Here is a 24888-nt window from a genome sequence, read left to right as displayed (position 1 = left end):
TGGCACGCACACTCAGTCACACGCGCGCACGCACACACACACACACACACACACACACACACACGTGTATACCTGGCTGAGGTGGAGCGCTAAGCACAGCGTGGCTGCCACGGTGTCCACATCTGCCTCCGGACCGCCTAGCACAGCATGGATACACTTGTCACTCCACCCCTGGAAAAGACATACACACACACACACACACACACACACACACACACACACACACACACACACACACACACACACACACACATAAGTACGCAAATACACACATACAAAGGAGATGGGTTTCGGTAAACAATTATGCGTGGATGCGGTGATACTCAATCCTGTCATGTCACCGATATTTGACAGGGATTTAATACACTATAACGGCTGAGTAAGATGAACCCAAGTACGCAGGAATAAAGATGTCTTTATTGATGCTCATGGGGAAAAAAAACACGCACTAACAGCAAAATAAACTTGGATTAACAAATACTTAATACTGATGCTTAAAATAATCTTAAAACTTATTGAAATACTGTTCAGTTGGTATGTGCCTCTAAGGCCTGGTGGGGTAGGGTGAGATGTTGGTGAGTCTACGTGTGAGTGCGTAGCGTGAGTGTGTTTTTGCTCTGCCGGCTCTCATCAGTGACTGTGGCTCTCCTTTCCCACATGTGAGGACATTACATTGAAGAATTATTCTGTAAAAATGCAAAATAAGAGAGTGTCTGCTGCATGTGCCACATGCACAGATCCTCTGTATTAATCAACAGCGTGACTTGGTGATGAAGTGCTGTCTCTACCAGGAAAAACATAATCCAGTTTTCTGTTTTTATGGAGGCCCAGAATGGAAAACTTGTAGCTCAAATAGTGCGCAGCCCCCATCCCCACCTCTTATCATCATTGGAATGAAAGCTGCAGGTGCTAAAAAAAAAAAAAAAAAAAAAAAAAATCAATCAGTCAAAATTGAGTGTACGTGACACAATGACGCAAGCTCACTTCTGCTTCGATCAGATGTTTGCGAAGCGGGCCGAAAGGGAGGAAATGAAAAACTGAAGCGTGAGAAAAGGGAATGATGATCAAAGCGAGGAATGGAATGATGAGACGAAAGGAAGCGGGGCAGGAAGTTTAAATAGGCTTTTAAAACGAAAGTAGGTGAGAACGTGCGTGGAGATACTTTGTGTGGAGATACTTAGTGACCAAAAGGCTGGGAAATGGATGCAGAAATGTGATATGCGAAAATAGGAGGATGAGGATAAAGAAGAGAAGATAGCGAGAGGGAGGACGAATCAATAGCAGTCGGCCAGAGAGAGGAAGTGAGGCATTAGTGGCGGAGCGTTCTACTTAGCGCCTTTTCTGCTCTGTGAACATGTGTGTGCGCATGTGTGCCAGCATTCAGTCGAGAAGAACGGACAAATCCAAGATATGACGTTAGGAAATGCAGTTGATACTTTCGGACTCTGTCTCATAAAAAAATCCATATCAGTCTGGCCCTTAGCTGTATGCAGTGCTGTTTTTGTGACTTTAAGGGGCGTGCCCAGATGACTGACATCAGGAACTTGGCCATGTGGTGTGCTCTGCAGCAGCTTCTTGCGAGTGTTCTCATTTTCTATTCGTATATGTGTATTTGTGTGTCTGTGACTCTTCAAACCAAAATATGCGGTGTTCCAGGCTTCCAACCACACTTCAAAACTTGAAGAAAATCTGAGCGCTGAAATGAAAATTCTTTTTCGATTTTACACGGAATGACCCTCGTACGTTTGCAAGAATGAACGTGACGAGCGGAGCCCACACATTCTCCGTTCCTTGCGCTCTTATCGCAAAGCCTCCCGAGTTAAAGATGTAATCAGATCGCTCCAGGCGAAAGGGAACAATGCTGGAAGTCTACTCAGCACATTGTCTTATCTGCAGAGCGAGACACACACGCTTCGATAGAGTTTGTGTGAGGGAGAGGTAAGACTCGGGGCAATTAGGAGTATGGATGCTCTGGAAGGTGGCCATGCACAGAGCACAACACCAATGACAGAGCGGCCTGCAAAGGCACAAATCATCCACGCTTATATTCAAATACATGGAGGACAAAAACAAAACAGAAGAAACTTGATTAAGCCTTCCTATTCATCGGCATGTATTCCCCAAGAATATAATGAATCGGTGGGTGAGTGGTTAGCACAACTGCCTCAAAGCTCTGAAGTGGGTGCAGTTCGAGTCCGTGCTTTTTTTCTCCGGATGCTCTGGTTTCATCCCACGTTGCAAAAATGTGACTTTTAGGTTAACTCAACACTCTAAATTGTCCACAGGTGTGTATGCGATGGCGAACGGTTGTCATGTGTGCAATGCGATTGGTTGACGGCCAGCTCAGCTGGAATTGGCTGAAGCACTCCTGCGACCCTAGTGAGGATAAGCGGTGTAGCAGATGGATGGATATTCTTGGACTACGAAATAAAAAAAACGCAAGATGGTGTTTGGATATTTTGGAGGAGCTTATTGTGAAGCATTTTAGAAAGAGGAACGTTGATGAGAGAAAGGTAAAAAGCTTGGTAGGTGGGCAGGTAGCGAGTCAGAAATTAGGTTGGTATGTCGGTTGGTTTAAGTCAGAGATAAAGATACACAAGTGCTTAAAAAGAAGCTAGGTTGATCAATAAGTTTGGACTTCCTGTTTTTGTGTCCTTTCGCATTGGCCATGTTTTGTAAACAAAGGCCTTTCAAGATCATTTGTTTGACAAGAAGTAAAGATGCAGAAGGCTGCGGTAGCGCGTGGCGCTAGCTAGCGTACAGTACGCTTGTCAATTGAGATGACAAAAAGTTGAATGTGTGCGATGTTTTTACATTATTATACAGTAGACAGGCTACAACAATTCAATGCTGAACATCTTGAGTATCTCATCACAATTTGTTCTGATGCAAGGGCTCTCAAACTTGAGAAAACTTGAAAAAAAAAATTCCAAGGACACCCTCATGGTAAATCCCGATTATACATAACTACCGTTGCTTGAAGACACGTAAAAAATTAACTATTTTTGAAAGAAAAAAAATTTTGCAATGTTCTGACGACAAATTCGTATTTTTTAGAGGAACAAGAATTGTAATGTTGCGAGAATTGAGTAGTACTTTTGTTTTTATACCTTTTTCTCCTCCAAAATAGGATCTTATTCCGACAAAAGATTAGTTATTCACTTATGACGATACTGTATCTCACAATCATAACACAGCTTTTAATTAGCCCAAAGAAGTAAAGTCAGCCTCAAACGTGAATACTTTAGAATCCAGTTCAAAAAATATGTTTTCTTCCCGATAGAAATGATTGAAGTCTTGTGAAGCATTTGTTAAATCTTTTTTTTTCCTGCACTGTACTTACACTCTTTTAGTAATTTTAGAAAACTACCTTTGAAATATCTTTAGTTATTTGGTTTGGAAATTCATTTAAATGTTTACTTGTAATTATGTGAAACACATTGAGTTACCTTGTGCAGGAAATGCACTGTATAAATAAAGCTTGTCTTGCCTTCCCAAAGGTAAGATAGGGGAGACATTATTGTTTTTTTTGTGCTTCTTTTATTAGTGCGCCCTTTCTAATGTTGAGGTATGCACTTTTTTATAACAATACAACATAACGACATTTTTTTTTTTGCAAATTATTTTGCGGACCCCCAAGCCACAGCTCTCTTGACTCAAGTTTGAGAACCATGATGAGTGCAATGCTTGCATGCAAGGATAGGATGTATTGGGTGTGGGGGGCTTAACTTGTTGATGTCAAGCCTGAAGGGGTACACAAGCCTCATCCTTATCTAACCATGCAATGGTGCTATGTCTGACGACAGGTGCAGCAACAGGAACGAAGCCTGTAGCACGCACAAATAGACACACCGGAGGCTTCTTTTCTGCGTGGAGGCTCGCAACTCACCCCTAGTCTGCAATCCACCCTCCGCAGATAGTCGTCCATGTCGGCCTACGTCGGCGCGGTATGACCGTGGAGCTCCACATAGGATACACAACAATTCAGTTCAGGATGTTTATGTGGCAGGACGTGTTTATGCGCGTGCGTAAATGTGTGTGCGCGTATGCGTGCGTGTGCGTGCGTGTGTGTGCGTGCGTGCGTGCGTTTGTGTGTGTTGCGGAGTGGAGTGGAATTCACCCCCCGCCCCTCCCACCACCGCTACGCTCTCACTGCAGCAGTGCCTCTGCAGCTGCTGGCGCCGCCCCTTCTCCGTAAACTGGCTGGGTGTGGATAATGACCGGCACTAGTTGTTTCGGCGGAGGTAGACGCGCTTTGGCTTCATCTTGTATTACGACGCCTCGCGCGTTACAGAATTTTTTTAACCCACGTGCGTCCGTCATTTTGACAGCGAAACTGCAAATTGGAAGTATCTGGCAACGACTGTACTTTTGGTTATAACCGACTTATCTATGCGTCGGGCGGTCGATGAGTTAACTAGCTAGTAGGAAGGAAGGAAGGAAGGAAGGAAAAGAGATAGGGAGGTAGGTCGGTAGGAAGCATACATCTCTTAACGTAGTCCGATCAAGACAACTGTTTTAGTTTGCTCTATTTCAGCACCATAGACAGCTGCAAGAAATTTGAAAACTCAGCCACAATAATATTCCATTAGACAATAAAGCCTTATTGTAATTGTCAAAAACATTGTTGAGGTTATAATCGGGTCAGGTTCAGGTAGATTGTGTCTTTCTTGGAATGCACGGAAGCCTTAAAGTTTTTGCTGAAGCGGGCAAGATCGGCGTCTGTAAAGCATGATGAGCGGAGAAGGATGTTTGTTAATGGAAGCTGCATCAGTGCGGCAACACTGCTAGCACAGTTTTGGACAGTCAGTCAATCGATATCAAGATTCTGCTGCAATGGCAAGCAAAGCAAGATGAAGTGGAGAATTGTTTGTTTAAAGAGTACCATACTCTCCATCATAAAATTCATTCATTTAATCAGTCAGCCAGTCTGTGTTACTTAGTACATTAGACACTTTGCCGCTCAGTGAATTAGTCAGTGTATTTGTTGGCCAATTGGACCATTTGAGTGATCCATGTGTTATGAAGTCAATCAATGAGTAAGTACAGTAAGTCATTCATTTCACCACTTAGTCAGTCGGGTTTGTCACAAAATGAGTCAGGCAGTTATTTACTCAACTCATCCAGTTTGCTAGTCGGTGATTTAGTTAGTCACTCTGCACAGTTTGGCCTTGTCAGTCAATCAGTTGGTCAATTTATCAGTCAGGTGGAACAGTGGTCGACTGGTTAGCACATCAACCTCACAGTGCAAAGGTGCAGGATTCGATTCCCACTCCGACCTTCCTGTGTGGACTTTCTACGTTCTCCCAGGGGCCTGCGTGGCTTTTGTCCGGGTACTCCGGTTTCCTGACACATTCCACATGGATGGATGAATTTGTCAGTCAGTCAGTCAACCAACAAATAAGTTTGTCAGTCTGTCTGTAAGTTAATCAGTCATTTGGTCATTTGGCCACTTAGACAGCAGCAGTCAGGGACTTTGTCAATCTGTTCATAGTAGAAAGCCACATTTAGAGCAGCTCACAACACAAGGTGGTCTAATAAAACCCCTGCTAATACCTCTGTTGAGGTGTTCTTTTACGGCAAACCTGAGAAGCTTGAACTCGCCCTACGAGTCTTAAGACATCTGCTCTCCGCTATTAAAAGCAGTTTAATTCTTCCATTGGAAACAATAGGCCTCACTAATTGATTTTAATGGTTCTCTGTGCCATGACGCACCCCTCATGAGTCGCAGAAGAGGTCTTTAAGATTATTATTATCACTATAATTGCCATTACCCCCCTCACTTCCCAACGTGCGAACGAGAGGCGGCGTTTGGAGGAACATCTTTGCCCTTAAGCCGAACACATCATTATTATTATTGGAGACGCGAAATAAACAGACACACACACCCTCCACCTTCGCGGACCCCCTCCTGCACCGCTTCATTCCCTCCGCCGCCCTGTGCGTGCAAGCCCGCTGCCGCTTGTAATTTATGCAAAATTAATTGATACATCTTTTATAATTGATGTGCTGTAAACTTAATGAGTAATTTATGTAATTAGTCAATTAGGGATAATTCCGACATATGTTGTGTATGCCCAGAAGGTGTGCTTTACAACCAGATATTTGTCCAGGAGTTTGGCGTTTTCGTGTGTGTGTATGCGTGTTACTTAATTAATTTTGTTATGCAGATCTGCCATGGTGCCTATTTAACAGCCCCCTTTGTGAAAACAGATTTAATATTGATCTTTCCTGAGCATAAAAAGCACCTTTTTTTGGGGGGGGGGGGACCAGCAAGGGCCTCGAAGGGGCCTCTGCAAACGTTCCCGCACGGTGCATAAAAATCAAAACAAAGTGAGAGGAGGAGGAAAAAAAAGACAAGAAAAACACAAAACACTCTGAATATATTAGAAACATTCCCAATAAAATCCCGTTTTTTAAAATATGCCCCGAGCGTCACCTCAGTTGACCTTTTGAGTGGCGTTGTGTACGAGGCGGCTAATTAACCGACGGTGGTTTTTTTTTGAATATTCATACCCGACGCAGCCCAGCGCTCGCCCCTTAATTACATTGTTGGACTTCCTCTCCGAGGAGGCCAAACTCACCAAAGGCTTAATTATTGCAATGTATTCGGGTGGGCCCCCTCATCCACCTCGCGAGAAGACTGTCAAGGACCCCCAGCCATGACACCTGGTCAAAGAAGGATGCGTCTGGTTACATGAAGGTAGACGGGCAAGGGGATAGGGGGGTGGCTCTCCACCGAGAGTCGGCGTGAAGTTTGTTTACATCCTTGTAGGATCCGCCCAAGAGTGTTTGAGCAGACAGACAGCCGCTGGACGGCCCTCTCTGCAATTAATCAACAGCAACGCGCGTGCGCACGTGTGTGTGTGTGTGCGCGTGTGTATGTGAGCTCAGTGATGATGGTGCGCAAAGGAAGACATGATTTATTGTTTGCAAAGTCGCAAAGTGCAGTCGAGCACATTTAAGCGAGGCGGCCATTTGTGTCTTTACCTTTTAAGACCAACAGAAGTATAAATCTAATAAGAGTTGGACCTTCAAAGATATTAATGCTCAATTTCGCTCGATACTGTCGCGTTATTGTCACGTTAATGTCACCCACCAAATGGTAAGTTTCTATGAAGGAATCACTAATTCCCTATTCGGAGTATCAAAAAGTTAAGGCCAGGAATTTGACTTGCAATGGTCGACTTTCTGTTTCATTTCATGCATGGTGGTGGTGGTGGTGGGGGGGACTACGAAGTAAGATTTGGGGGGTGGTGTTGATATGGTATCCATGGTTGTCATCACACTTTTAGTCTTATGTGACCCTCGGTAACTTCTGTTCCGTCATCACACACACACAAATAACACACACACAAACTCAATCAACTGGATGCTTGTTAATCATTTCAATGCTCACTGACCTGAGGTCTCTAAAATAAGCTGATGCATTTTACACTGAATTTTTTTCCCCTCCAAATTTGCGATACATTCCACATTGTACAAGTTCGGGTACACACACCTTTGGAAGTTCCACTGCAAGGAGCATTGTTGTGACAAGGCTATAAGACAAACATAAAGAAAAAACAAACAGTTGGTTGAACTCCAGATTGTGCCATTTCAGGGCATTCAACTTCCACTTTATTAGTTTTGGTGTAGAAAAGTATTTTCCATTCATTCATTTTCTGGTGTTTGTCCTTATTATAGGTCGCGAAGAGGTTGGCTGGAGCCGATCCCATCTGACTTTTGCCGTGAGGTGGGGTAAGGAGAGCCACAAACACCAATTCCAGCCGTTTATTCAATGCCACTATTTGTCAAACATTCAAATGTAAAATGAGAACATTCAAGGAGCAACTTCAACTCCAGCTGCTGGTGTCACTCACAAGGCCACACCCCTTAAAGGCACAGTGCAGTAATTACACTTTAGAAAAAATATTTATTTTACTTTCTAGTCTATGCTTTTGTACAGTACAAGTGTTGTATTTCTTTATGAAAAACACAATTTAAAATGCTGCTGTTTTTTTTGGGGGGGGCCGGAACAAATTAATGACATTTGGATTCATTTTGATGATTAAAAATGTTTCTTGTGCCAATAAAGGATTTTTTTTTAAATACCCTCCACACTTTTCATTTTTATTCATAAGTCTCTCTCACTCTCGCACTCCCCCTCCCACACATCCATACACAACTACCCTTGCGTGTCATTTTTAAAGTGTCTGGATAATAGCAGCGTCACAGACCTGCGGGGGTCTCACACACACACTGAAAAAAAAAAAAAAAAAAACAACTGGAATCGGGAGCATCGCATATGAGGAGGAGAGAGAGACGAAAGTTGGACCACAAGGCTTGCAAGCGGTCAAAGAGAGAACGTCTCCGGCAACTTTTACGCAAGGACTCGCACTTTTACGCACGGCACTTTTACGCAGCGTGGTTGTTGTTGTTGTTGTTGTTTTTTTTTCTCCGAGTGATGTAGGAACGTTGCGAAATTTGCTAACGATTCATTGCAGCTTCTCCAATGGCTCAGACATTTGTGACCAATCTCTCCGTGGGGAACTTACTCTGAGAAGGTTGTTTTGAAGTTAAAAGAGACGAAAGAAAAAAAGGAAAGCGGTCATGCCACGACCAGGGAAAAACTCCTATAGTGACCAGAAGCCTCCTTATTCGTACATCTCCCTGACGGCCATGGCCATCCAGAACTCCCAAGACAAGATGCTGCCCCTGAGTGACATCTACAAGTTCATCATGGACCGCTTCCCCTACTACAGGGACAACACGCAGCGCTGGCAGAACTCCCTGCGGCACAATCTCTCCTTCAACGACTGCTTCATCAAGATCCCCCGGCGGCCCGACCAGCCGGGCAAGGGCAGCTTTTGGGCCCTGCACCCGGATTGCGGCGACATGTTCGAGAACGGTAGCTTCCTGCGCCGCCGCAAGCGCTTCAAAGTGCTGCGCGCCGAGCTGGCGGCGTGCAAGAGCTCGCCCATGTTGCACTACTTCCACCACCATCACCACCACCTGCAGCAGGGCGGCAAGCCGGGCCACCAGGAGCCCTCCGGTCGCCTGCCCCTCATGCACTCGTCGCCGACGCCCTCGCACTTCCAAAGTTACGGGGGCATCGCCTGCGCCCAGCCGGGTGGCTTTAAACACCCGTTCGCCATCGAGAACATCATCAGTCGGGACTACAAGGGCGTCGTGCCCCTCACCTCGGTCATGCACCACCTGGGCTACCCGGTGCCCCCTCAGCTGATGACCTCCGTGTGGCCCCACGTCGGGATGCTGTCTGAGCCTCTGGCACCGTCCCCGGAGTACGCGCCCTTTGGGGTCCCGGCAAAAAGCCTGTACCACCACCACCACCACCATCACAGTGCCAGCGGGCCTGCGCTACCCGCGGTGCCGGTGCCGATAAAACCCACGCCGGCACTCACGTCACACGGTCTGAGCGGAATGTGCATGCCGGCCTCCTCCTCCTCCTCCACCACCTCCACCTCCTCCTCATCCCACCAAGGGGATGCTCTGGAGGGGAAAGGCAACCTTCTACACCCGGCCCTCCTTCTGTCTTAATCACATGGTGGATGACTGCGCCGCAAAAAGAGACACAAAAAAAGGTTGAACACGGTGTCAAAAATATTTGTAGGCGATAGGGTATGGTTTTGTTTGCACAGTTTATTTAACATTTGCGATTTATTATGTAAGTACAATCAGACACGCTGAACCCAAAGAAATGTAGCCGAAAACTTTCTCCCAATTCTATTCTACATTTTATTGAAATCAAATGCATTGCTTGTTATTTTCGCCGACCGGTGTCTTTTTTATGCTTGGTTGTAGCACTGTATTGCTTGCTAAGTATTTGTGTGAAGATTTATAAAGAAGTAACAAATGATTGTCCTCGAGGGTCATTTTAATGATTTGATTCATTTTTTTATTATTAATATGTGCACATTTGGGGACTGAATGGGAAAATGCTGGACATTCCCCTACACTCGAGCACATATTTTTAATGAGGGAATTTGCTGTATAGGAGGCCCATATAAAAATGTATTTGATTTGATCACCGTGATTAGATATCAAGTGTAAAATGATGTTAATAATAATACTGTTGTGCGTTTCCGGAAGTGCACAAGTTAGTTGCGCGTGTTCCCGTTATTTTCCTGAAGTTGGCTACGAGGAAAATATTGAATTTATCAAATGATTACACGGATCGATGATCATTCCATCCTGCGAATGCAAGTATATGTGATCACACAGTTAGTCGTAGGTTATTTTGTGTCTAAAAAGTCGCAGCGTGATGGGCATGATTAAATGCGAGGCATGATGAGGAAGGCTGGCCAGATTTGACTTTCCCTCTTCTACACTCATACACTCATATACAAACACTCAACACCATGGCATAAATCACACACTCCGTGAGGTGGACATTCGAGATGATGTGTGTATGATGTCCCAAATAAATGGATGCACTTCAAACGGCGATCGGGATCAAGTTTGCCCTCTTTTGTTCGACGGCGTTTAAACAGCGGCTTTGAAGCTCGCCTCTCCTTTCTCTGCACAAAGCATCACCAAGAGTGACTTATATTCAAGCCCCGCCATAGTCCCTGCTTAGCATCCCAAAGGCTCCTGGAGACGCCGCCCCCCCCCCCCCCCCAGCCTGTCGCACCAGCCTCTGAACAAATAATTGACATGCACCAGTCGGCCAAGAGAAGAGGAGGAAGGCGTGGGAGTGGAAAAAATTAAAAACCTATTTAGTGTTATAGATAATATGCGGCACACACACACACACACACACACACACACACACACACACACACACACACACACACACACACACACACACACACACACACACACACACACACACACACACACACACACACACACACACATGGCTGTGACCTCTCCTAATGTAGTGTTCGATTAATAAGTTCAAGTTTGGGTCAGCAGGGTGGGCCAGTGATTCAAACTTGCTTTTTTTTGTTCGTTTTATTCCTTTTTTTTTTTTTAGTTAACAATCTGTATAGTAATTTTCTTGAGTTCGTTTTTCATTTCCCCCATATTGCTTTCACACTTGCCAAATAACTTTTTGTAATTTTCATTTTGAAGGGGTTAACTCAAAAATGTACTTTACAAGAATGTGTTCCATGCGGACCTACTAATCTGTTTTGATCAATATTGTATTCGTGAAAAATGAATCAAGCAGCAAAATCCACCTGTTTCAGCCATCTCAGAGGGCAGCCGTTTTGCCAGTTTCTGTGAACTGAAAATGACATCACAGTTGCTCAGGGCTCAGGTAATGACCAATCAAGCAAAAGTCACATGACCAAACTCAGAAAGCAAACGAATTAAACCACAGTATGTTTTCTGAGGTTTAGAAAAAGACCCAATTATTAGGGTTCTTTTGTGTAAAACAGCCCATAAAGTTGGGTCAAATCGACCCATGGATTGACTTTTGGATCAATTTTTCACCCAAATTGCATTATTTTTGACCATGCTATTTTTAGAGTATTGCTGCTTTGGGCAAATCATAATTCTGAAGTGATACCAAGTGGATGGGAAAGATCCCAGTCGCGTCTTTTTCAAAACCTGTCGTGAAGAAAAAAAACAGAATGTTTTTTTTTTTTTTCTTGTTGTTGTTGAGCTCAGTGTCACCCGACATGTCTTGAATGCACAGAGAAAGTTGCAGTATTGAAAGAAAAAAAATCAATTGTCAATATCGGACACACTGAGGTGAATGCCAAGCGCGGAGATGAGAGAGAGGACCTGGTCCCCAATCCTATTCATGTTCTGAAGAACTGCTATTAATAAAGATTGACGAGATTGGATTAGTCGGATTTGTTTTGAATATGTGGACCCCGTTTTTTGTGGACAACTTTATGCAGCCCAGACACACCCAGTCTCAATCTCCAGCGGCTCCAACATAAATTCAATCTGAGACCCCTGGGTTGGTGTCTGCCTGACACTTCTGGGGCTTGGGGTTCGAATCTAAGCTTGCATGCCCAGTTCTCCAGTTTCCTGGGGGTGCATGTGTGAGTGTGTGCATGTTAATTCCCCTCATCAGCAGGCTCTAATAAGCCTCACTGCACTACAGTATAATTAAATGCCTCTAATTAAGACACAATAAGAGGACTAATAATGCAGACATTATTGTCCTCGCTGATCTGATCTGCTCCCTTGAATTACAGTATTGAATATGAAGGTTCCTTGTTTTGCATGGAGATAAATTGTGTATCCTGTAGAGTGGAAACCTCGAAAGTTGAACACAAATGCCAAAAAGCTGGTCGACAATTTCTGTACTCATCAAAAATAATGGAAAGGGAAAGAGTCCGTTGCAGGATCCAACTATAGCAAACACCACAACTTTATTACTCATGAGGAGGAAGCTGCAGCACCTGAAGAAAACCCGTGCAACCAGCGGGAATTGAACCCAGAACCTTTTGGCGGTGACGCAGAAGAGCAAACCACTGTCACACTGTGTTGCCTTTACTTATTTGTACAAAGTCATGTTTCATGTCAACATTTATTAGCATTTTCAAAATGCTACACTTTAAACTCAAATGTAAACATCAGCTTGACAGATGCCATGTCTGTTCTGTATTTGGTGTGCAGATGTTTCTTGGGAAAGGTATTTCCTCAAATTGTGGTCACATAGAGAAACTCCTCAAGTGGGGTCGCACGAGGGGCTGGAGCCGGTTGAAGTTCATTTAGGGTGAGAAGGCGGGGCGCACCCTGGACTGGATGCCATGAACATGCAGACAATACATACCGAGAGACAATTTAGAGTCTTCATGCCTCTTTTGAGAATGCCGGGGGAAGCTGGACGACCTCAACCGACAGAACATTCCGCTCTTCTTTTACCATTCATTTAAACTTAAACTATATTGTACCAAACAGCCAGGCCAGTGACACTTTTCTACTGGACGTCACAATAAATGTCATTTATGTCTCTGTGGTTCTTCTTTTCTCTCTGATACCCTTCTATGATTGCATTAATCCCATCTATGCTGATGTTTGAGAGATTTGTTCAAGTCTCACGAGATGCCATGCACATTTACGTTTGAATGAGACTTTTGAAGTATTTTTCTAGAAACTTGACCCAGGGTTTCAAATTGTGACATTTAGAGCAACTACATTTTGAAATTCTACGATATGTTGTTACGTTTCTCAGTATTAGACCCGAGTACTTTATCCGGAGAAATACTTTAATGGCTAAAGGTCACACTGTATGTCTGTAAACATCGTTTTTTACCAATTGTCATCATAAATTGCTGTTGTTTTCCCATAAAGTGTCATGAATATAGCACAACTGTCAAACAGATGGATCACTTTCTAAAATTTGAGTTGAAAATATGTAATTTGAGCTTTTTGAATGACTGAATAAAACATGGAGGTCAAAGGTGTATCGTGTCACAAGTGAAGCGACATGTGTTGCATCGGCGATGTGTCATTAGCGGAAATTAAGCACACTTCACAAGGGCCAGAGGTGTAACTTCTACATGCGTTGTTTTAATGATTAGGCCATCACAACGAAGATCTTAATTCTTTTTTTTAATCACCTTAACTCATACACGCTGCAAAACACAATTGTTTGGAGATTCATTTGCATGCCATTTATTAACACTCATCCTGAACGGTCTATAACAAAAAGCAGGACTAATATTAACCGCTCCAGCTGCAAGGCTTGGCGAGTCCAACTTTGTTGAAGCGCGGACTTTTTTTGTGGGTGTGCTCACTAGCAACATGCCTACTAAATTTCATGTTGCGAAATGAAATTGGCTTTGGCGCTTGAAATTTCGGGGGCACAGTAATCCACTGGTTAGCACGGCTGCATCACAGTGAAGAGGTGCACGGTGCGATTCTGGCTCCAGCCTTCCCGTGTGGAGTTTGCATATTCAGATCGTGCCTGCATGGGTTTTCACCGGGTACTTCGGTTTGCTCCCACATTTCGAAAACACTCTAAATGTCCTTAGGTGTGACTGTGAGCGCAGGTGTGTGCCCCTCGAGTGGCCAGTTCAGTGTGTCCCCTGCCTACCACAATTTATCAGGGGAAAACTGCATTAGGGTGAAATGAAACACCAAGTGAATATCAGTAGACGTTTGTACGTGAAGTATTAAAATATTTAAGTGTTTAAGCACCAATTTGCAAGACGGTATTTTTTATTGTTAATTGGAGCGTGAACACAAAGTGTTGTCCAAGGCAAGGTCCTCCTCGAAGTCACAGTCGTTTATCTCTGCATCACAAGCGAGCACTTTGGCTTTTATTAGCGTAATAAAGTCAAGCTTCATATCCGCAAAAAGCCTCCTGACCTTCTGGGCCCTCTCACACTCCTTCAATTAATTCATCACATTCATATTCCATCTCACACACGCAATGAGGATGTTACTCCCCATCATGATGTATTTAACAACCAATTATCACAGAGCATTGTTAATATTAAGGCTCGCTGTGTCACAGAAATAGGATCGCGGGGAGAAATATGTTTTGATTAGTGTGTTCACCTGAGTGATTCCTAATTGTTAGATTAGATGAAGAATAAGCACCATATTTTGAGAGCAGTTGACATGCAAATGTGATGTTTCTTTCTCTGAATGCCTGGCAAGATGAAATAATTAGGTCTGGATAATGAATTTTTGGATTAATTCAAGTTTATTTGACAGGATCAGAATCAATTTTTATTTTTTAATAGATTTTTTGCGCCTTAGGTACGCTGATTCACAGTGCTCACTTACACTTAAAAGGTCATAATGCTCAGCTGTATATAGTTACACTTCTATATGCTTAGTGTCATTTTTTTCAGGGCCCAGGTTAAAAAAGTGCAAACGTGTTCCAGCTTTAGCAAAACCTTTGAAAAGGTGGTATTCGTTCATAATATATATGCGACGGAAACACATGACATGGACACGTCTGGGGAGAAAACGTTTTGAGGCTGCCTGTGTAAAGGACAAATGTATGAAAGCAGTTTTTACACTTGCGCAGCTGGGTCTGAGTGGAAACCGTTTTTGTAAGGTACAAGTCATCAAGTTTGAAGCCTTTCCTGATGGGTTTTGTCTGCCTCAAATTATACTGTCCACTGTACAAGAGTAGCCTACAATAACAAAGCAGGAAGAGGCGTTGAAGTCAATCCCAGCGTGCCCTCTAGTGGAAATTAGTCTAAAATCATTCTGTTGACTTAATCGTAGTGCTTGTCCCATACCGATTTTTAGGCCCGATTTGAGCCCCCCGCCCGTCAAAGTCCACCAAGGGACGATTACCCCGATTAGATGTCTGTAAAAGATTATAGGGAGCAATTATTAAGAGATGTGAGATTTATTAAAAGCAGTGTAATGAAATAACATACGTAGATCACCATCGCTAAGTTGAATGCAACTGATTTCTATCAAAATCCTATGTATGCATTGCAGCAAAACTGCCATCACAGTTGCTTGGGACCTGTTCAGAATAAATGGTGATGAAAATGGATGGATAGTAAGGACTGTTTAGCGATTTGTACAACCTCAAGCAGAACAATAATGTGGCACCATTGTTGAAGTTTTGACTAATGACTGATACAAGATGGCGGCTATCTGACGTATAATAGGGCCACTGTCGCTGACTCTATGAGAAAGTTTAGAGAAGGGACGACGCACCACCACTCAAAAGTCCGATCAAAAAAATGTGACAACGCCATCTTTCTTTCCTCTTTTTTAAAGTACGAAATTTAAACATTTTTTTAAAATCTATATTAATAATTTGTCATTCCCAACCAGCAAAAGAATGAAATTGTATCAGTAAGATTCAATTGTAACTACATAACAAAAAATACTGTACTTTTGCAAAATTAAAAAAACATCCATCATTTCAAATACTTTTGCAAAATTAACAAAAAACAGACATCTTTTCGTGTCACAGGTTGAATTTAAGAATTGCACTAAATTGTCATTACATAGATAGATAGAGAGAGAGAGAATATGCAACTCGCTGCTGTTTGTGTCATGGGGATGACATCACTGCACTCTGATTGGATGCTTTGGAAAATAAAGTTTACTATGAATCTCGGTTAATGCTGTGACATCATAAATGCATCAATCAGGTTGAGTTTTCTTGAATTAAACAATTAAATGCATAAGACGTCCGTGTGTTGTGATTGAGTCGGATATCAGTGGAGAAGGTACAACAGTCCAGTGGGCGAATAACATCGCAGGTTGCCACAGACGTGTAGTGTCACGACCCCGCCCACCAGTACGTACATTACGTCGGTCAAAGCGGAAGAGAGTCAGACATCTGAATGTAAACATGGTGACAGGTAGATGAAAAGAGCTCCAAAATGGTCTTCGAAAGCGTCGTGGTAGACGTTCTCAATAGGTTCCTGGGTGACTACGTGGTCAACCTTGACAGCTCGCAGCTTCAACTCGGTATATGGGGAGGTAAATTAACTCGTTTTGTGTATTTTTTTAATAGAGGCGGTGCCATTATGCCCCGAGCTAGCGTGCTAGCGTCAGATTGACGTTAGCTTGTAGCTCCTCTGGCTGTCATGTGTCAGTATGTCGACCCCTCTCAGATGGGCCAAAGCAGTTCGACGGCACTCGAATGTCATGCCGAATGATGTTACTACATGAGATAAGTTAGTGGATAGAAGTTCTCTCAGTATATGTGGTTTTTCAAAGACAATTTCCCGTGCAAAGCTAAATGCTGTCGTTACTGGGACGAGTTTCGCAGGATTAATAAGAGTCACACCCTTTCCCATTTTGTGAGTTTAAAACCAAGAGTCCTGCATACGAGCAAGATTCCTCAAATATATTCACATCGCATCGTAATCTTCTTCCATGGCTACGCTTTGAATCGCTATTTAAAAGAGGTTCTCGTGCTCTGGCTTCCTCCCACATTCCCCAAAAATATTAATTGCTGGAGTGAATGGCCATTAGAGTTGATCATTGTTGTTGTATTGACAATAGTGAGGATAAGCGGTATACAAAATGGATGGTATAGAGCAATTTAAAAAGCTGAAAATGTTTTCATAAGTGAGCAATTCTGCACTTACCCACTTTAACAAAACCTTGGGGCAAATCAACATATTAATTCTCCACACCGACTTTCTAAGCCAATGATTTGTCAGCTATGCTGACCAAAGTGAAACATCCCTTTGTCGTGTTGGAAGCACTACCATATGAAAACCAAAAGGCAATGGAACTGCTGCATGATCAAAAAGTAACTCTAGATTCTGATAATAATTTTAAAAATATGTTCCATTGTGGTTAATTGTTTTGGGCCATGTCATGCTTGACCTTGACTGTACGCTACTGGTAAAAATGTGTCTGACTCTTGCTCTTAGACAAAATGATGCCACGGGCATGTTAATAATACTTTTGGGAACGTGGACACTGTTTTAATTGTGAAAAGTTGCATGCCATAACATGTCCTTTAATACTGTATTTTGTGTTGTGATGATTTTTTTGTGGCCTAATTGTGTCCTTCATCTTCTAAAGTTGATACAAAATCAACAATGCCTTTGCCTCTTGGGGCAATCACGGTACGGAGTGCTGATTGTCTTAAATAATGCACAAGCTTGAAAGCAAGTCGATGGGATTTAATGTCCTTCTTGTTTGATAGTGGAAGTGTTTTTTAGGCCCTTTATTATACTGGAGTAGGGTTCGCGAGGGGGTTTTCACTTCCCCCCCAAATTCTTCCGGCTTCCACTTTTCTTCTACTGACCTTATTTAAAATAAGTTTTGAGATATTTTTTTCCTTCATGACAGGTAATGGAAGAATAATTGCTTACATTTGGGGGGGAAATACCCCTTTTGCTGAAACATACAGGAAACAAAAGCGCTCACAAATGAACATTTTCAGTATTCAACTCTTTAATAACCTAAAAATGAGCCATCAGTTGCATCGCTCGGCACATACCTCGAGTTCAAACCTTTCGATGTGGACAAATAACTGCTTTTGCAATGCATAAATGGGCACCATGTCTTTGGCAATGGTCAGCGCAAGTGACTCAGCGATTTCCCTCCAACAGGCTCCTTTCTTGTTATATGTAAACCAATGTGAAAGTGATTCTGTTTATGTTGTCGATCTCTTCACGGGTATTCGATTTTTATGTATTTTTTTGTTTACAGGTGATGTCGCGCTTCGAAATCTTGAAATTAAGGAGAATGCTTTGGTAAGTTGCATCCCTAAAATGCATGTGCTGGAATATAACATTTATTTATCGACCTATCTATTCATTAATTTTTTTTCCCTTCTCACAGAGTCAGCTTGACATTCCTTTTAAAGTGAGAGCGGGACACATAGGTGAGATTGTTTGGTTTTTATTCTTTCTTTCTTTCTTTCTTTCTTTCTTTCTTTCTTTCTTTCTTTCTTTCTTTCTTTCTTTCTTTCTTTCTCAAAGGGTCACATTTTTTCATCACTGGTTTTATCTCAATAGGGCGACTTGAGCTCCAGATTCCCTGGAAGAACCTTTACACCCAGTCTGTGGAGGCCACACTGGATGGCGTCTATCTGCTCATTGTCCCAACAGCAAGTATGTAAGATTTCCCATCGTGAACACTTGTATTTGTTCCAAAGTCCACCACGGCCCCAGGCCAAACCGATGGGCTGCCATCCCCGCAGGTATCAAGTATGATGCGGAAAAGGAGGAGAAGCAGCTGCAGGAAGCACGACAGAGGGAGCTGCAAAGGATTGAGGAGACCAAGCTGAAGATCGCCGAGCAAGGTTAGTCCTCTGTGCCTCGAAACGCAACTCGGTAGCACCCCCTGGAAAGCTGGGGGGAAATCAGCCCTTAGCAGCCAGTTTCACCAATCCATATGAAATTTGGTAAACATTTCAGGATAGTATCAAGGACCTTTGGACATGAGCAGGAAGTCTGTTTTGATTTTATGCAACAATTCTCAACAAATTCCAGGCCGAGTTTTTTTGCCTATGCCATCAAATGTGGTCAGTACGATTAATCTCTAGTAATAGAACACGTTCAAGTTGTTGTGTCCAATTATTTGTCGCTCTCAACAGCTTCACACAACCACTACATCACTACCGCCAAAACATGCTGCACACTCCACACTCTTATCATGACTACTCCTTGCAAGGGATTGACAACCGCTGTCAATAAGAGACAAAACGACCCAACGACTTTTTACGCTTTAACTCCTATTTGATTTGTTTGACAGAGAACCCCACGGCAGAGAAACAGGACACATTTGTGGAGAAGCTCGTCACTCAGATCATCAAAAATGTTCAAGTCAAGATCTCCAATATCCACATTCGCTATGAGGACGATGTGAGTATTTGAGTGTGTGTGTGTGTGTGTGTGTGTGTGTGTGTGTGTGTGTGTGTGTGTGTGTGTGTGTGTGTGTGTGTGTTGTAAAGTACAGTAAATGTTTTATTAATTAAATGTGTTAACCTTTTGTTTTGTTTTTTGTTTTTTTACCTCAGGTCACCAATCCGCGGTGCCCTTTGTCCTTCGGCGTGTCGCTTAGCAACCTCAGCCTTCAAGTAATCTCACTTGACATCCGTTTCATCGGGTTAGATAGTTATTAGGGTTGTATTGTTGCATACAAATGGATGTGGAAATTATTCCGAGCATCATTTCACATTGCTCAAATCATTTTAATTTTATATTAATTTGTTTTGCTCATGTACTGTGCACACTGCATCCCACATTGACATAAAAATGGATTTGATTTTTTTTTTTTGCAGAAGTATTGTTTGAAAAAATAAATTGCTGAACCATGACATTTGGCATGCCAGTTCACCCCCGAATAATATAACCATTGTTGGTTCCCATAGACCTGTGATGAAGACTGGAACCCGACTGTCTTGGATGAGAATGCCAGGCTATTCTACAAGGTAGGACATTCTTTGACAAGGAAGTTTTTGTTATATTATTTAAGTTTGTCGTTGTGAGAGCCTGATGTGAATGTTGTATGTTGTTGGATAGGGATGCATTGCTCTAATTGCTGCTTCCTTCCTCTCAGTTGGTACAGCTGGACAAATTGTTTGCCTACTGGAATGTCAACTCGGTGCTTTTCTCCAATCACAGTCCGGATGAGGCTTTGGTGAGTCAAAACGTTTTTTTGTTTGTTTTAAACTCTTTATAAAATGTTTTTTATGTGTCACAGTCTCTGGGTAAAGAACAAAGATGCATCTTTGGCAGGTGAAAAATGCAATGGAGCTTCTCTTTCTTGGTCTTTTTATAGTTATGTCTCCAGAATAGCCTGGACCTCAAAGGCTCCCATCCTGCAGACCACGATTTCAGTGAGTGTCGGAAAATATTCCCCCCAACTCCAGTAAAAACATATGCCTTTGTGTTTCTTGTGTTCAAAATAAAATAATCATACAGAAGCCAAGGAGAATTTCGTTTTGATATTAACTTAAACACATGGAGCAGTGACACATTAAAACAGAACATACAACAATACTCACAGGCACATATTTTTCTCTGCAGCAACAACAAATTTATAATTTCAACATTTTATTAGCTCACTTCTTCTTCGTGCTGTTAATTCCTTTGCATCTCTTCCTGTACACTCTTATTGTTGCCTGGTATGCCGTGCCTCAACATGCTGCTTCAGACTTGAATGTATTCTGTAAAAATTCATACAAAAGTCAATGTCTGCAATAACTTTGTTGCATGAATGAAGAACCGCCATATAGCCGGCGAACATTGTCATATGAAACCACACCAATGCACAATTCCTTTTTTTTTTTTTTCTGCTGTTCTACAGTTTTGCGTCCCATCTCAGCGGGTGCAAAGCTTTGCATGAATCCCCGGTCAGATTTGGACTTCTCGTCACCTAAAGTGGATCTCATGGTCAATCTCAGCGAGGTGGCAATTGAGCTTAACAAACCCCAGGTAGGCAGTGTCATAATTTGTGCACAGTATTTCAATGACATCAACCTGGCAATGAAGGAGTATGTGTGATGCGTTTATACTGCGCATAGAGCCAATACTTATTGCATTTTTATCCAAATTTGGAAGAGACCTAATGCCAATCAAATGCTCTGTAGTCTACCATGAAGCTGATCCTAACCGCGCAGTTTGTGAGTATTGAAAAAAATCGGCATTGTGTCATTTGAAACATGCAGTGTAAATCAAACATTACAAATGTAACTATGATTCTGTGAATCCCGAATGACTTCCACGTGCTATAAGCACCCCATCTTGCGGTCAGCAGACATAAAATAGAACTGGCCTAAGTAAAGGTTGTCCTGGTTGTCTTTCTAGTACATCAGCATCTTGGAGCTACTAGGCTCAGTGGATTTGATGTCACGTAACCTGCCATACAGAAAATACAGACCTGACGTCTTTGTTCACAAAAATGCCAACATTTGGTAAGAGACTGTTCTGTGATGTGACTACTTCTTTTGTAATATCCCCCGCGAATCAAAGTCTTTTCACTGTGATGTCTACAGGTGGAACTATGCCATCACGAGCGTCCTGGAGGTGGACGTGAAGCCTCGTCTCCACATGTGGTCGTGGCCTCACATTCAGCAACACCGCAAGCTGGTGAAGCACTACCGCGAGCTCTACAAGATCAAGATCACCAGCAAAAAACCCAGTGAGGAACTACTCAAGGAACTGCAGGTGGGCTGACAATTAAGAGTTAAGAGTTGCAAAAGCAGGTTTTCCCCAACCTTTACTCAACCAAGGCACATTCCAATTCTAAAAATATCATATACTGTGAAAAATGGTGCTCTTGTTTGAATATGCTGACAAATGTACTTGCTCTGCAATATTTGGGCCCTTTAAGCATAAAGCTACCTGTACATGCCGAGTATGTTGTATAAATAGCAGCATGCAGATCAGGTTATTTCTACATTATGGCATAGTAAGTTACATTTAAAGTGCATTTCTTTGTTCTGCCGCTCACTTCACATCACTGGCATAAGTCAACGCTTCACCCTGTCAACAATCGTGTGTGTGTGTGTGTGCGTGTGTGTGTGTGTGTGTGTGTGTGTGTGTGTGTGTGTGTGTGTGTGTGTGTCAATATTTGGGCCCTTTAAGCATAAAGCTACCTGTACATGCCGAGTATGTTGTATAAATAGCAGCATGCAGATCAGGTTATTTCTACATTATGGCATAGTAAGTTACATTTAAAGTGCATTTCTTTGTTCTGCCGCTCACTTCACATCACTGGCATAAGTCAACGCTTCACCCTGTCAACAATCGTGTGTGTGTGTGTGTGCGTGTGTGTGTGTGTGTGTGTGTGTGTGTGTGTGTGTGTGTGTGTGTGTGTGTGTGTGTGTGTGTGTTCAGGAGCCGGAGAAGACACTTGATATTTTTAACATCACACTAGCCAGACAACAGGCCGAAGTGGAGGTACAGTAATTTCTTATTATGCCTGCCATTGAATTTGAGATGCGGTAAAAGTTTGCTCATTTTTCATATTTTGTTCATCTTCTCAGGTGAGTAAGGCTGGCTTGCGTATTTACCGTCCGGGCTTGAAGATGGAGGAAGAGGAATCTCAAGGGTGGATCAGCTGGATGTGGAACTGGGGGGCGGAGCCTGACTCTGAAACAAAGGAGGTCAAGAGCACAGGAGGAGGTAGGGTCAAGGAAATGGTGCTTGTCCACATATATCTGGTTTCCTACTGAAGCCCATCCCTTCCATCAATGTATTTGCAAACAGGCTTTGATGAGCTGTTAACTCCTGATGAGAAATCCAGGCTCTACACTGCCATCGGATACAGTGAGACGGCCGCTAATTTCATTTATCCGAAGGATGTGAGTCTCCTCCCACGTATTCCCCAATAATCCACAAATTGCATCTTAAATCCATCCATCCATTTTCTATCGTGGTTGTCCTCTCGAAGGAGCTGGAGCCTATCTTAGCTGACTCACAGGGCACATATAGACAAACGACCATTCACACTCACACTCACACGCATGAACAATTTATAGTGTTCAATGAACCAAATGTGTATGCTGTTAGAGTGTGGGAGGATAGTGTTTATGAGTAGCCTGCCATTTGAAAACAGTGGATATTCAGCCAGCCTAGCTGGTATGTCATAGTAGTCCGAGAACAACTTAACCAACATTTGAGTATGCTCTGTGTCACTTACTAGACGCTAACACTGTACATACGGTAACTCGCATCTATATTTTCTTAGCTTTTGGCGTTTGAGTTTACTGTGATAGTGCTTCTGCGTGGTCCATCTTATTTTCACTGCTATTGTTGTGAAAGTGCCACATAAATAAAGATGCATTGTATTTTGTCTTTTCTAGTTTGAGGACTTAAAGGGGAATTTCCACATGGAAAAACTGAGCGTCTCCATCAAAGACCGCAAGGACAAAGATGAAATCATCAAGTTGACAGTCGGGGAGCTGATATCCTCCCTGACGCAGAGATCTGGAGCACAAGCCATCAAGTATGTCTTATTCATAGACACTTTTTAAATGGCCATTACCGAAAAGTTTGTTCAGTTTTTGTAATAATAAAGAAAAAAATCTCTGCAGATTCACAGCCGAGCTCAGTTTGTTCGAGATCACGGGTCAGGCAAGTAACCGGCCCGCTCCCACCCTCCTTTCGTCCAAGACGGTCGGCACGGGAACAGGAACTCCGCTGCTCAGCCTGTTTTTCGAGACTAACCCTCCAGATCAGACTGCCAATCAGCGGTTCTTTGCTGAATCGCAGCCGCTAGAAATCATCTACGATGCCGTGGGTGCCATCAGCTGGAATTCATTGTCGTAAGTGACAAAAGTGTTAACATGTCTGCATGTATTCTTCGTGAGTGCAGATGACGGTGAATGCCATGGCCGCATTCTTCAGGCCTCCTGACGACCTGCAGCTCGACGAACTCACCAACGCCACACTGATAAAACTGGAGCAGTTCCGAGACCGTACAGCCACTGGTCAGTTGTTTAAACAGCAATCATCTCTTTGAACTCAAATTAGTTAGGTACAGAGGAGCCAAACAAAAATGTCATAGGATATGAAGTGAACACATCTTCACACCGATGGACAATTAAAAATCTTTTCATGAACCTAATATGCGTGTTTTTGAAATGTGGGATGAAGCCGCGATGACATGAGACAAGATTCAAACCAGGAACACATGCTAACCGCTATCCAATCTCTTGCCTCAACGATAACTGTAAAAGTATATTTAAAAATAGAAACTGTATACATCAAAGGTTGAAAGATAGACTTCAGTTCATTAAGATTCTATTGCGTGTGAGCGACATTTACTTGGACTTTTTGTGGATTTTCACAGGGTAACAGTGATGGCAAAGAGCAAAAGATGATCTTAGCTCCAAAAATGAGATGATAACTAGCATAGCGAGAAAAACTATACATGCTACTCTATCCTGGCTTCTCAGGACTATATGGACACGCACATAATTATGTATTTTTCACGGATTTTAAAACAAGTACAGTCCGTACACAGACCTCCACTTCAACCATTCTAATTAGAATCGACAGTTCAGTTTACACCTTGGATCTATAATGAAATATCATTAGTAGCCATCATTCAACACAATCAATGTTATTCAAAAGACACCATCTTGTATCTTTTGTTGCAGGGCTAATGTATGTGATCGAGACGCAGAAGGTGCTGGACCTGAAGGTGAACCTGTTGGCCTCTTATGTCATCATCCCACAGACGGGCTTCTACGACGGCACTCAGAACATCTTGCTGCTCGATCTCGGACACTTGCAGGTGAGGATATGTCAGCAGGGAGTTTTCTTAAAGCTTATTTTAAAAACATACGTTTGTAGATGTCCAGTCAGTCCAAAAAGAACCTGCCTCAGCTCTCAGCGGTCTCTAGCAAACTCGAAGACATCATGCTGAGAGCTTACGACAGCTTTGACATCCAGCTCAGCAACCTGCAATTCCTTTTCAGTAAACCAGGTACAAAATTAGTACATTAGTTTAAAAAAAAAAAAAAAAAAAAGACCATGTCACATTTTTATTTCCTCATTGTGATAAAAAAGCTAGTAT

General features: G+C 42.7%; 3 protein-coding genes across 6 annotated transcripts in view; 2 read left to right on the top strand and 1 right to left on the bottom strand.

The window, feature by feature from the left end:
• The window catches only part of LOC109520687 (uncharacterized), a 28335-nt gene extending 24269 nt beyond the window's left edge, over positions 1-4066 (bottom strand). For both annotated transcript variants that reach the window (XM_019878082.1, XM_019878083.1), the window contains exons 1-2: positions 3890-4066; positions 73-171 (exon numbers count right to left, since the gene is read on the bottom strand). In XM_019878082.1, coding sequence (XP_019733641.1) covers positions 73-171; positions 3890-3928 — 138 coding nt within the window. In that variant the 5' untranslated portion in view covers positions 3929-4066. The remainder of the gene's footprint in view (positions 1-72; positions 172-3889) is intronic.
• Positions 4067-8547: 4481 nt separating this feature from the next.
• Positions 8548-9681, top strand: foxb2 (forkhead box B2). Its single transcript, XM_019878003.1, has one exon. The coding sequence runs from the start codon at positions 8593-8595 to the stop codon at positions 9538-9540; it is 948 nt and encodes a 315-aa protein (XP_019733562.1). The 5' UTR covers positions 8548-8592; the 3' UTR covers positions 9541-9681.
• Positions 9682-16207: 6526 nt separating this feature from the next.
• vps13a (vacuolar protein sorting 13 homolog A) overlaps positions 16208-24888 on the top strand; it is a 30283-nt gene continuing 21602 nt past the window's right edge. For 2 of the 3 annotated variants that reach the window (XM_019878062.1, XM_019878061.1), the window contains exons 1-21: positions 16208-16374; positions 18067-18110; positions 18199-18241; positions 18375-18470; positions 18560-18661; positions 19114-19223; positions 19379-19438; positions 19733-19792; positions 19921-20001; positions 20143-20200; positions 20671-20798; positions 21171-21277; positions 21359-21530; positions 22203-22265; positions 22352-22490; positions 22575-22669; positions 23171-23313; positions 23402-23603; positions 23683-23797; positions 24470-24606; positions 24666-24798. In XM_019878062.1, coding sequence (XP_019733621.1) covers positions 16275-16374; positions 18067-18110; positions 18199-18241; positions 18375-18470; positions 18560-18661; positions 19114-19223; positions 19379-19438; positions 19733-19792; positions 19921-20001; positions 20143-20200; positions 20671-20798; positions 21171-21277; positions 21359-21530; positions 22203-22265; positions 22352-22490; positions 22575-22669; positions 23171-23313; positions 23402-23603; positions 23683-23797; positions 24470-24606; positions 24666-24798 — 2188 coding nt within the window. In that variant the 5' untranslated portion in view covers positions 16208-16274. The remainder of the gene's footprint in view (positions 16375-18066; positions 18111-18198; positions 18242-18374; positions 18471-18559; positions 18662-19113; positions 19224-19378; positions 19439-19732; positions 19793-19920; positions 20002-20142; positions 20201-20670; positions 20799-21170; positions 21278-21358; positions 21531-22202; positions 22266-22351; positions 22491-22574; positions 22670-23170; positions 23314-23401; positions 23604-23682; positions 23798-24469; positions 24607-24665; positions 24799-24888) is intronic. The other variant, XM_019878064.1, reaches the window with a different exon arrangement.

This window comes from Hippocampus comes, unplaced genomic scaffold (assembly GCF_001891065.2).
Source record: "Hippocampus comes isolate QL1 unplaced genomic scaffold, H_comes_QL1_v1.1 scaffold13, whole genome shotgun sequence".
NCBI lineage: Eukaryota > Metazoa > Chordata > Actinopteri > Syngnathiformes > Syngnathidae > Hippocampus > Hippocampus comes.
This window is presented reverse-complemented; position numbering and strand designations above follow the sequence as displayed.